General features: G+C 35.3%; 1 protein-coding gene across 1 annotated transcript; it reads right to left on the bottom strand.

Moving 5' to 3' along the window:
* Window positions 1-11,666: 11,666 nt before the first annotated feature.
* Window positions 11,667-12,053, bottom strand: LOC107637546 (cysteine proteinase inhibitor 5-like). Its single transcript, XM_016340954.3, has one exon. It carries the CDS (start codon window positions 12,051-12,053, stop codon window positions 11,667-11,669), a length of 387 nt encoding a protein of 128 aa, XP_016196440.1.
* Window positions 12,054-13,943: the final 1,890 nt, after the last annotated feature.

The raw sequence follows: 13,943 nt of genomic DNA, 5'->3' as shown, positions 1-13,943 counted from the left end.
TTATCTACATCTTGCAATATATCAAATATAGTTGAACCTCTAATAACTGCGGTGGAGACCTAAGTTCAGTTTTTCCATTGAAAGATATTTTGTTATGCCTCCATGGATGATTCATGGGTAAAAACCTTCAGTGATCCATATAAACAGTCATATGACTATGTTTCAGATAGATAGAAAAAGTTTCATCATTACAACATGGACAAGCCAATTTTCCCTTTGTACTCTACCCAGATAACATATCATATGCAGGAAAGTCATTAATTATCCACAAAAGACATGCTCTCATGTTGAATGTTTTGTTTTCTTTGGAATCATATGTTTTGACACCTGACTCCCACAATCCTTTTAATTCTTCAATCAACGGTTGAAGAAAGACATCAATGTCATTTTCTGGTGATTGTGGTCCAGGAATGAGTAAAGATAGCATAAAATAATCAGGCTTCATGCTCATCCAAGGGGGTAGATTATACACCATCAGAACAACAGGCCATGTACTGTACGTACTGCTTAAAGTTCGAAATGGATTGAATTCGTCGCTTGCTAACCCAAGTCTCACATTACGAGGCTCCTTTGCAAAATCTTCATGTCGATTGTCAAATTCTTTCTAAGATTCACCATCGGCAAGATGCCTTAACGACTCGTCTTTAACATGCTCATTATGATTCCAAGACATAGCTTCGACAGTTCTTGTGCACATAAAAAGCATTTGAAGTTTGGGAATTAAAGGAAAATGCCTTAGAGTTTTTGCAGCAACTTTGCGGAGCTTTCTAGATGAGGTAGCATCATCCTCTTCTACATGATGCTCAATATAATGGGATGTTCCACAGAGATGGCAAGATGAGTCATTCTCATACCCGTGCCGATACAACATGCAGTCATTGCAACATACATCGATCTTTTGGTAGTCAAGACACAAATTCTTTACTATATTCTTGGTTTTATCAAAATAAATAGGAATATTCAAATATGGCATTCCTTCTTTCAATAATTCTAAGAGAGAAGTGAACGACTCATTACTCCAACCATGTAAAGTGCAAACATTTTAACAAGTAAAGACGGATGGTAAAGGATAATCTTGTGAATCCTTTACACCCGGGTATAGTTCTTGGCTTGCCTCATCTACCAATTTATAAAATTCCTTTGCGCATTCTTTAGGCCCCATGTTTTGTCCATCAACTTGTGTAATATCTCTAAATCTATCACATAACATCTCATCAATGTTATCATTCCATTTATATTCACCATCTATATCACTGTCAACATACATAGCAACAAGTGATTCCCTATGATTAAACCACCGCCTATAACCTTCTACAAAATCGTGGCATATTAGATGACCATATACATCATTTCTCTTTAACCAAAGTCTATTACAACACTTTGCATATGGGCATTGAATTTCTTCCCCTTGAGGAACTCCCGTTGATGAGAAAGCAAAATACAAAAATCTTTCTACACCAACTTGATATTCTTTCTCATGACGTGGAGTATCCATTCAGTCCTTGGACACATCCATCGAAAACCTATATATTTCAAATAGATAGCTAAGTTTCTAGATTGAAGTCCTTACTGTTAGTCTCACTAACTGTGAATCTAGCTTCCTAATTAACTAAGAGACAATGCTGTGCAAGCCTCCAAAATACTTTGAAGGCATTAGACATAAAATAACAAAGAAAATTAAATTTCAACAATACTTAAATAAGGTCCTAAAGTGATGAGTACCTCAGGAAAGCACTTAAGTTTCATGCATAAATAACAAATTAATATATGTATTCAAATTCGAATAAACCAATCTTAATTATTGTGTAAATCCATACCACAACAGCAGCAAAGTGGTAGCACAGTAGAAGCAGAATTAGAGAGGTGGCGGCGGCAGCGAATAGCTATTCGACAGCAGATAATTATAGTACCACAAGAGTAGCAGAATAAAAGAAGTGGCAGCAGTAGTGGATAGATAACTATCAAAAGCCTAAAAAAATAGACTTATATAGACTTAAGTAAATACTAAAATAGAGGAAATGTGCATTGATTGGGCATGCAGTGAATACCACCTTCATTCCTGGGGAGAAGTCTTCAGTGGGAATCTTCTTATTTCTCCATCCCCTGGGAACTTTCTTCTTTTTAAGAACCTCCTCCTTGGTGGATGATGCATTCCCGACACCAAACTTAGGTTTGATGTCAGGGAGAATTTTGTTGATTGTCACCAAAGGAGGTTTGAGCTGCAGATCCTGTGATGCATCATCAGAGGGTTCTTGAAGGTTTGGATCAATAAGCTCAGTCTGCATGCACCTCTCCTCTTTACTTGCTGAATACATATCTTTGAAGACATGGAAGACCAATTGCTCATCATACACTCTAAGCACTAATTCACCTACTTCTACATCAATTAGAGCTCTCCCAGTGGCTAGGAATGGCCTTCCTAGAATTATAGAGGCATTCTCATCCTCCCCCGTGTCAAGAATCACAAAATCTGCTAGAAGGAAGAACTTATCCACTTTGACTAAGATATTCTCCATTAATCCATATGCAGGCTTTAGAGATTTGTTTGTCATCTGTAATGCTATCCTTGTGGGTTGTGCCTCTTGGATTTGCAACTTCTTCATCACAGACAAAGGCATTAGATTTATGCTTGCACCCAAATCACATAAGGCTTTCTCAAGGGTGGTGCTCCCAATGGTACATGGAATTTGGAAGCTCCCTGGATCTGGCATCTTCCTTAGCAAGTTATTCTGAATTATGGCACTATATTCCTTAGCCAAGACCACTGGCTCATCCCCCTTTAAAGGCTTCTTCTTTGACAACAACTCCTTCATGAACTTGATATAGAGAGGCATTTGCTCCAAAACCTCAGCAAAAAGAATATTATTTGCAACTTTCTGAAGACTTCTAAGAACTTTGAAAACTGCTTGTCCTTGGTCTCCTTTTGAAGTCTCTGAGGATATGGCATCTTAGGCTTGTATTCATGAGCTTTAGGTGGAGCGTGTTCAACTTCCTCCTTTTTCTCCTCCGAAACTTCTTTTTCAACTGGCTCCTTAGTAACTTGTGCTTCCATACTTGCCACTTGTCCACTTATCACTTGTCCACTTGGTGTTATCGCTTCAAGCGTTTTCTTCATGTGCAATGAACCACCTATAGAATTATCTAAACACATTTTAGACATTTCACAGAGGCCTTCATAAAAGATCTCCAACTGTGTCCATTTAGAAAACATGTCAGGGGTGCATTGCCTGGTCATCAGCTTGAACCTCTCCTAGGCTTCATAGAGGGTCTCACTATCTCTCTGCATGAAGGTTTGAACATCCACCCTTAGCTTAGTCAGCTTCTGTGGTAGGAAGAATTTGGACAAAAATCCAGTGACTACCTTATCCCAAGTGTTCAGGCTCTCCTTGGGCTGAGAATCTAGCCACAACTTTGCTCTATTCCTCACAGTAAACGGAAAGAGCATGAGCTTGTAAACCTCAAGATTCACTCCATTTGTTTTCACAGTGTCACAAATCTGTAGGAAGTTAGAGATAAATTGGTTTGGATCTTCCTACAGGAGTCTATGATACTGACAATTTTGCTGCACCAGAGTGACTAACTGAGACTTCAGCTCAAAGTTGTTTGCAGCTATAGGAGGCACCACAATACTGTTCCGATAGAAATCTGGATTGGGGGCAGTGTATGAGCCAAGCACTCTTCTAGGTTGTTCATTCTCATTCAGATTTACCACATTGGCATTAACAGCACGATTAGGATCCATAGTGGACTCTGCAGCTTCCTTTTCAAAAGTCTCACTTAAATTTTCATTAGCCTTGTAAAATCTAGCTTGTTGTAAGCGTCACCACGGAGTCCTTTCAGGTTCAGGATTAAAATCTGTAAGAGGTCCATTGTCCCTGTTCCTGCTCATAAACAAACATAAAATAAGAAAGTGGAATTCTTTACATCAGAGTGCAGAGAATTTCCAATGAGGTAACCTGTGTAAAAGAAATAAAATAAAACAACCAAATAATTAAAGCAAAAGAAATTTTCAAAAATTGTAATTAAAATTAAGCTAGAAATTTTGAAATTTAAAAAAAATTAACAAGAAAATTAAAATAAAATTAACTAGGTAACACCAAACTTAATTCCAGAAATTAAGAAAAAATACTAGTTATAATTTTCGAAAATTAAGGAGCAACAATTAAATAAAATCAAAGCTAAAACGCCTAATCTAAGCAATCAAACAACTAATAGTTGTCAATCACAGTCAATCCCTAGCAACGGCGCCAAAAACTTGGTGCGAGGATTTATAACCCACAAACTAACCGGCAAGTGCATCGAGTCGTACCAAGTAGTACCTCAAGTGAATGAGGGTCGATCCCACGAGGATTGATAGATCAAGCAACAATGATTGAGTGATTGGCTTAGTCAGACAAGCTAAAAAGAGTGTTTGGTTCTCAATTGCATCAAACAGTAAATTCAGAAAATCAGAAAGCAAGCAATAAACGGGTTGTGAAATATATGGAGAAAACAGTTAAGGTTTCAGATATATTTATTTTTCGGATTAACTTTTCTTACCAACTATTTTAATCATGCAAGATTCAATTCATGACAAACTATATGTGACTAAACCCTAATTCCTTAGACCTTTTTAGTCTCCTTTAACCTTTATCAACCGCCAATTCCTTGGTCACTTGATTTCGATTAGAGGGCTAAGTTCAATTCTAGTTTATGTGCCACAGAAACCCTAATTACCCAAATATAAGAGGATTATATGTCATGTATCCCGTTAAGTCCAGATAATTGGTGATTTAGGAGAAATTATTTTCAAGTTGTTATTCAGGTAAATTGTTTTTCCAAAGTTTACAAGAACTCAATTAGAACAAGGGTCATACTTTCATTCCACCCAAATTCATAAGATAAAGAACGAAAACAATTCTTGAATTTGAAATCAATACATGAATTAAAATAGAAGAGTAATAGTATTAATCCATAGAATAAACAGAGCTCCTGACCTTAATAGTGGGGGTTTAGTTGCTCACGGTTCAGAGAAAAAATAAGGATTCTCAAAAACTGTAAAATGCAGAATGAGGTATGAGAGAGGAGAAGAGCCCGAAGAGATTATTCTTTTTCCTTTTATATCTAATCCTAATTAATGTAAAATATATTTTCTAAAACTAATTAATATCTTTTTCTAATTATAAAATAAAATAAAGTTTAATCAAAAATTAATAAATATCTTCATTACTTGCTTCATCATGCGCTGGGACCACTTGATTAATTTGGGCTGGCGCCTAACTTGGAAAATTCCAAGTTAGGCGCCACTATGGCAGCCTTGGATTGACTTGTTTTGCTTCAACTGGTGCCTAACTTGGAGAATCCCAAGTTAGACACCACCGAGACCGTACAGTCTGAGAGCAAAGTGTATACTATTATACATCGTTGGAAAGTTTTGAAAGTTAGCTTTCCAATGCCGCTAGAATCACATTGATTGGATCTCTGTAGCTCAAGTTATGTTCGTTAGAATGCAAGGAAGTCATGGTTGACAGCATCATTCACTTTCTGCTCTTTTTCTACAAAATTCCGTCAAATCCATCTGAATGCACCGAAATAAACAGAATTGCACACAACTCAAAGTAGTATTCATAGTGGCTAAAAGATATTTAAATCTTGATTAAATTTAACAATTCAAATGTAAATTCACTAGGAAAAGATAAAAAAGATGCTCACACATCAGTGACCGATAAGAGAAGGCAACGCTATGAAAGAAAAGAGGGCGATGGAGTTTGTGGCGTGTGAGGCAAAGAATAGAGAAGGGACTGCGGGTGTGTTGAGGAGACATTAGGTTAGGATTTGGAGTAAATACCCATAGTCGTCCTTGAGATTCACGCAATTACTCATAGTAATCCCTAAGATCCCGATTTTCCTATTGTAGTCCTCCAGATAGAGCTCCGAGCACTCAAACTGGTCCCTGGCCATATTTCAGGTGATGACTCATCACCGGAGCGCTGACGTGGCTGCGGATTGCCACGCTGGAGGGCTCCCAACGGCTAGCTGAGCTGGCTAATTTACAATTTGTACCCATATTGGTCCCTCGTACTATATGTAACCCTAAATCCCCAAATTATCAAATACTTCATCCCTTCATCTTGTTCATCTCTTCTTCTTCTTCTTTCATACACTTCTTCCCGTTCTCACACAGTTCCAGCTGGGGCTGCTACTCATGTCGATGATGGGTGGTGGTAGCACTGCAGGTGGAAGCTCTGTTCGTTCCCCATCTAGCTGGAACCGGAGTAGAACGCAAACAAAGAGCAGTAGATCGGTCCCGCCAGAATGGTGTGGCTATGGCTGCAGGCTGGTCCTCAAATGGTCTGGAACAGATTCGAATCCAAACAAACTGTTTTATGGCTTCCCCAACTATAATGTGGGTTAGAATAATTACTTGTGTTGTTATGATTCTCCTCCTTTGACTGTTCTTGTGTTGTTCCTCTCTGAACTTTGATCCTTTCTTGGTTACAGACAAGTGGGAAGAGATGGTGCGGGCTTTTTGTGTGGGCAGATTCTGTGAATGAGGAACAGGATGAGAAGTCAGAATCGTGTGGTGATGAAGTGAAGATGAACTTTGATTGGAGGCTTCGAAGGTTGGTAGAGGATGTCCAAATGCAAAAAGTGATTATCCAATTATTAGTGTTAGCTGTGTTTGTATTGATAGTGTTGTTGGTGATCCTGTATTGTAAATGATGAATGAGTTGGTGGTTTAGGAATTTCTGTTAGCAACAGATGTAAAAAACTGCTTCTTGATTGAATGAAAAATGATGTTAACTATGAAATTATTGTTAAGATAAATTTCATTGTTTATAAAAAAAAAAACTGCTTGTTGATGGAATGAAAAATGCTGTTAACTATGAAACTGTTGTTAAGATAAATTCCATTGTTTATCAAAAAAAATAAAAAAAACTGCTTCCACCTGAATGGTAAACCACAAAGCATAGTATATTAAGATAAATTCCATTGTTTATCAAAAAACAACAAAAGATGAAGGTACAAAGGCAGCCTAGAAACCATTATGCTGCTATCTGTAGTTTCATCAAAAGCATGGCATATCAAAAAGACCTTTGGATCATAATTCACCATCTAGTCATTGTACGATGAAAAAGATTAATTACACAAAACAGAAATTCCTAAATATGGCTGAATAAGCTTCTAGTCCAACATCCATCAGCCACTTCTGTAAATATGCCCAAGCATCCTCATTTAACTTTTTGATCTTGTCCATTCCATCTCTAAATTCTTGGTATGTTGTTGCTCTTACACATTCTCACAAAAGTTCCCGTAATTGTAAGTCCTTCCAATTCTTGTTGAAATTTTTTCATAAATGCTAGACGCAGAATATATGATGCACATCAGGTATCACCTCTTTCACTGCTGATATCAGTCCCTGCCAGATTCAGAAAACATTATACATATATAGCTTCAACAAAATGTAAACATATATAACCCTGACTTTATATTCGTGACCCATAATAGTCCCTAACGTTTATGCTTATCCCCATAAAGGTCCTTAAAATTTACAATCGATCCCTATAAAAGTCCCTAACAGATATGCAGATAATCTGACAATGATTCAGGAGCTAAACTATAAACAATGCAATTGGAGTGACAAATTTCTTCTAAAAAAGATGGTATCAAATGAATAAACTTGGTTTACCACAGGCACCATGTAAAAAGTTGGTAAGAACGTGGAGTATGTTACTATTGAAAAGCTATCATTAATTAAGTATTGAAGCCAAAAAAGAACAGAACATATAAGAAGAAACCTATACCTCAATTTGCTTTGGTCAACTAATGCAATAGCAATCTATTTCCCTGACAATATGAGAATAGAAATCTCTCTTCCACTTGATCTACATCTTGCTGTCAAACTTAACTATATAGCAATCAATGGTGTACTTCAAGACAATGTAAGCTTTGATAAATTTATTGTAGTACTAGTATATTTTAACTCATATCCAAATCACTATCAAATAAAAACTCATCTCTTAAATTCATCTTACTACAAAAACTTAAGTGCACAAAGATAAAATTAAGATAAAAGCTCATTATTTGTTCCTGAAATTTTTTGAACATCAACATTCTCTTGGAAAGATTATAACAAGTGGTCCTCAAATAGAAGTAATTAGTCTAAGAATTACTGCAGGACGGCCAAAAAAAAAATCACTCCAGGATCAAGTGAATCCCTAAAAAATTAAACTGATATTTGGAAAACTATTCATAAGCTGGGATTTTTTTGTTGGCACCTTGGGCTGGGTAGGAGTCTTTGACATTGATGGTGGCTGTGTGACTTTAGATGTAGTATGAGCTTTTGTATTGGAGTGTGACATGAACACCTCAAGAACACATTTTTGAACTATATCCCTATTTCATTTCGGTTAAATATAGCAACCCCACAAACTCCAGCCAACCTTCAAACCCTAGACACTACAATGACACCAAAACTCCCGAACCTCAGACACACAAACAACTTGATATATCAACAACCAACACTGAATCGAAAATGCAAAGTAAAAAAAAAAAAGGAGGGAGATTACCTTGAATACGATCACAAAGTCCGAATCTCTTGCTTCTGGTGATGGAGGGGAAGAACGAAAACCTCTTGCTTCTTCTTCTCTCAACTTTTTCAACCCAGGGATTAGAACCCTACGGTTACGCCATTGATGAGTATACGAAGATGGAGTCAGAGGGTGGAAGAAGAAGAGACGAGTGAAGTTTGTATTGGCGAGAAAACTGATATTCATGCTAAATAACGTCAAAACGGCGATGTTTTTGGCTATCAAGGGCACCAAACCAAAACGACGCCGTTTCGGAGCCTTCCAGCGTGGCAATCCGCGGCCACGTCAGCGCTCCGGTGATGAGTCATCACCTGAAATATGGTCAGGGACCAGTTTGAGTACTCGGAGCTCTATCTGGAGGACTGCAATAGGAAAATCGGGATCTTAGGGATTAGTATGAGTAATTGCGTGAATCTCAGGGACGACTATGGGTATTTACTCTAGGATTTGGGATGAAGTTTGGGGTTGGCACAGTTAGAGAATTTCTTCTTCTACTTTACCGGGAAAAGGAGAACACATATGAAGAATAGTGAACCTTATGGAAGAAATGATGAACAATTTTTTTTATTTTTTATTATTTTTTAGATGTGTTTTTGTTTTATTTTTTAAATTATTTAAAATTTTGGCTAATTTAAAAAAATAGTTTTTATTCAATATAAAAAAAACAGTGAAACTTTTTTATAAAATTAAATAAAAATATATTTTTTATTTTTATCACACTATAAAAATATTTTAGTAAAAATAACGATATGATATATATTTTAAAAAAAAATTAAATGCTAATATAAAAAATATAATTTACGTCGAAATTTTGTTTGTTTATATTTTTAACGTATTAATACATATAAATTTATTATCTTACCCAAATAGACACCTTTAAAAGAGTGATAGGACAAATATACCTTTGTGATCAATTAAAAACTTTATCCCGTAAACGGATTGAAGAGCCAGCAACCAACAAAATTTCCTTTTATATATACATGCAGCAGCACAAATAGATGATGGTATCATTAATTAAAAGAAGGTATAACATGAGAACTTATTGCCTTATTACGTTGTTCCTTTTCCACTTCGCCACCGTTACAACCGCCACATCGCTTATGAGTGTAATGCTTCCTTTAAATTTGAACGTGAATGATGGTTTGGTGATTGAGATGGCAAATTTCGCGGTAACAGAGCATAACAAGAGAACCAACGCGAACCTGAAGCTCGCACAAATCTTAAGTTGCAAAGCATTTCTATCCGCGATTAGCAACACCTACACCATTGAACTGTTGGCCAATGATATAGCTGAGACTAAGAAGTACACGGCTCGATTAATTGAGATCTTTACAGATTCCACCTACAAGCTACAAAGCTTTCAACTTGCACCATGAGTGTCATGCATCCATGGCATTTATCTTGGACGTCCTAATAGCTATGTCGCTGTTCTTTTTAAAATAATGACTATGGCTATTGAAGAAGGAATATTTACGTGTCATCTTGTAAGATCAAAATAAAATTGAAATTAGATCTAGTATTAAAGATGTTTTTATAATTATATTTTATAAGAATTATAATAAAGTACCATAAAAAATGAAAACATAAATATACTTTATTGGAATATACGCGATATGCAATTAACTTATATTGGTCGAGTAGTTAATTCATTTGTTTACTTAAATAAGTATTAAAAGTTAAAATTTTATTTTATGTATACAATAATTTTTAATTTTATTATTTTTTATCAACACAAATATTAAATTATCTTTAACAAATAACTTTTATTAATTTATGTATGTAAATTCTAAAAAATGTGAGTACAAATCGTATTAATTTATGTGTTTAAATTCTGATAAATATAGATATAAACTATATGATTTTTGTATACAAAACTTTTATAAATATAGGTGCTGACTAATATTATTGGCCAAAAATAATAATATTTGTTGAGGAATATATAGCATTACCCTATATATACATGATACACCTTTAAGTAATTCTAAAAAATAGGAGAAATTTTATCGCAATCAAAAAAAATCTAGCATTACCTAATTAAAAGTTAATTTATATATTTTCTTATATTTTAACTTTGTAAACGTCACTACTACTACATTTGAATCATCACATAACATGTCTATGGATATCATGTGATAGATTATCGTAGTTTGTTTACATAATTATGACTCTTAAGTAAAGTGTTTGGGCATAAATGTATGTTTTATTTTCATAATTAAGTAATGTCTAAATCCCGTAGGTTAATTGAAGAGGCAACCTTCCCTTACTATAAGTTGCAACCAGCAGCGCCACCGCACAAAACACCCCCATCACCATGAAAACTAACCGCCTAATTACTAGTATTATCCTCTCCCTCTTTTTGGTTGGTGCAGTGTCTGTCTCTGCAGCCACCGGGCGGCGGATGACTCTAATTCTTCCATTGAACTTGGATGTGGACGACCCGGCGGTGATTGAGATGGCCAAATTTGCAATCGCGGAGCATAACAAGAGATCTAATGGGAAGAACTTGAAGCTCGCTTACATCCTCAGTTGCATGGGATTCGCATACGCAATCTACTCTCTGGAGTTGTTGGCCAACGATGGAGCCATCACTAACAAGTACTTGGCTCAATTGCTTCAGACCACGCCTATGTACGAGCTACAAAGCTTTGAACTTGCACCATTTCTTTCTTGATAGTAAATTCATCTATGTAGATCTTCATCAATGAACCAATGCGCGCATGTTTATTATTGCTCATAAACATCCACAAACTCAATCCATTTTATTGATTATTAGTAAGGATTGTTATAAGAAATTTCTGCCTTTTATTTCATAAAATTTTTACTTTTTGTTATTTACTCATGTTTATTATTGCTTCTTCACTTAACATTTTGCTTTTTGGACACAATGAATGTTGCAATGAAATTAAAACAGAAAATAATAAAAAAACATTATGATTATTATAGACAAACACCTAACAATATATACTAAGTAGCTAGCTAGAATATTCTAACCAACTGAATGAAATGGGGTAGTAAAACCCACTTATTTATCGAATATATATTTGCATTGATTTTCACATATCATGCATTTAAGAATATATAGAAATAAATATGATTCTACTGGAGAAGAGCTCTGAAGGAAGTGAGGTTCCTGGAACGCCTATGGATGTCTTCCCACACAACAGCCTCATAATCCATCTTCTTGCTTTTCTCGTCCTCCACGGCCAACACAAGGCGGAAGTTGGTGCCGTCAACAACCTGCGTGTCACCCTTCACAACCTGTACAAACGTCAGGTTCGTCCCGGATTGCTTGTTGTACTCTTTAACGGCGAATTCCCCCGTCGCCACGGCACGGAGGTTTTTATGGGCGTCCTTGATGTGGGTCCAGCGCCCACCCAGGGCTACCGGCGGCCGAGAAGTGGCCAAGGCAGAGAAACAAGCCGAGAGGAAGAGGAGAGAGAGCAGGGAGAGGAGGAGGAGGTAGTTTTGTTTCATGCTAACCATTTTGTTTATTATTCTTTTTCTTAAGAATTTTGAATTTCTTTTTTTTTTTGTTTTTTGTTTTTGTTTTTTTTTTTTTATTTTGTTGGATGGTGATAATAATGGTGAGGATTTATAGTAGAATGAAGAAGGTAAGTAATGGTTAAACGTGATGTTAGTTCCTGCTTTCAATATGTGCCTACTGTTTCTGGAAAATTGAATTTTAGTGTACTAATTTACTATGTTTGGGACGGACTCAAAATTTAGTTCAACAAATCTATTTGTTGATGAATATGTCTAAATTAAATCGAGTGATCAGTTAATTAGTTAGTTTAAGTAAATGGTGACAATTAATTTATTTACTAGCTAATTAATAGACTCTTAAAAGGAGGTTAGAAAATCGCAATTGATTAATTAGCTACTGACCTGTTGAATAAAAACATACAATGGAAGACAAAAAATACATACGATTAAAATTTAATACATGCATATATTGTAAGGTATTTGTTATCCTAAAATATTATGTTTGGTTTTATGGCAAATTGTAGATATAAATTAATATAAAAATGACAAATAGAGTGTTATTTTTAAATTGGTCAAATTTATTCAAATATTAACCAAATCATATTATTTTACCGCAACATATATAACTTGATTTTATCTATTTGACAACCCAACTCATTGTAATGGGTATCTATTAAGTTTTATTGTTACGAAAGTTTCTAATCTCGATCTCTGATTTCTAGTCTCAGTTTCAGAGAAATTTTCTAATTAATTCAGGATGTGTACGTGGTTCTCAAATGACAATAATATATAAAGAAAGTAACACTAGTTAATCTTCTACCATGCAATTTAATTGGTGATTAATTCATTTACTTATCCGGTTAGTTCAAATTTTATTTTATATATTAAGCGATGAACTGATTAATGACAAATGTTACTATTTATACAAGGTGAAAACTTAGGTGAAGTTCACTTTACGTGAAATTGATATCTAAGAGTTGTTAGATGAAAATTTAGTCAAATCAGTTAAATTATCTAACAGCTCTCAGGTATCAACTTCACGTGAAGTTGACTATACCTGAGTTTCACCTTTATACAATTTTAAATAGAAAAGACAGAGAAAATTCATTAATGGTGCAACCAACTGCAATTAATTAAGGAACAAAAAGTCTAATGAGAAAAACAACAATAAAAAAGAATTAATCTAATTTCACCCAGTACTCCAACTCTATTCACAGGGGAAAAAAACACATAAATTCTTATATCTCTCTCTCATAATCGCATGCCACGTCTCTCTTTGTCAATCGCATGCCCAACTCTATTCACAGGGAAAAAAACACATAAATTCTTATATCTCTCTCTCTCGTAATCGCATGCCACGTCTCTCTTTGTCAATCGCATGCCGCACCTCTCTTTTATTGTCTTACTTTGCGTCTCTCTTTTCACCACCGCATGCTACACCCTCTCCGATAGCCGCACGCTACACCCTTCTCTCCCAAAGTCAACCACCGAGGGTCGTGCATGTCATTGTTGTTGTTGCACGCCACCGCGAATTGCAACGGAATGGTCAACGAGAAAGAAGAATGTTGTGCGCTGCCACATCCAAAAAATGCCGTGCTCTGGCCACATTATTTTTTTTGTTTTGGATAATTCTTTTTACTACTTTTAGATGTTTCTTTTTCATAAGTTTCGAATATTTTTTTTTTATATTTTGGATGTTTCTTCTTTTTAGATTTTGGATATTTTTAATAGTTTTAGATGTTTTTTCCTTAGTTTTTGGAGGTTCTTTTTTCAATATTTTTTTAATGTTTCGTTTTATTATGTTTTAAAATTTTTTAAATGATTTTGGATATCTCTTTTTTGTTAGGTTTTAGATTTTTTTTTGTTGTATTTTGGATGTTTCTTTTATTA

Source organism: Arachis ipaensis, chromosome B4, assembly GCF_059453495.1.
Source record: "Arachis ipaensis isolate K30076 ecotype BB chromosome B4, ASM5945349v1, whole genome shotgun sequence".
NCBI classification, from domain to species: domain Eukaryota; kingdom Viridiplantae; phylum Streptophyta; class Magnoliopsida; order Fabales; family Fabaceae; genus Arachis; species Arachis ipaensis.
This window is presented reverse-complemented; position numbering and strand designations above follow the sequence as displayed.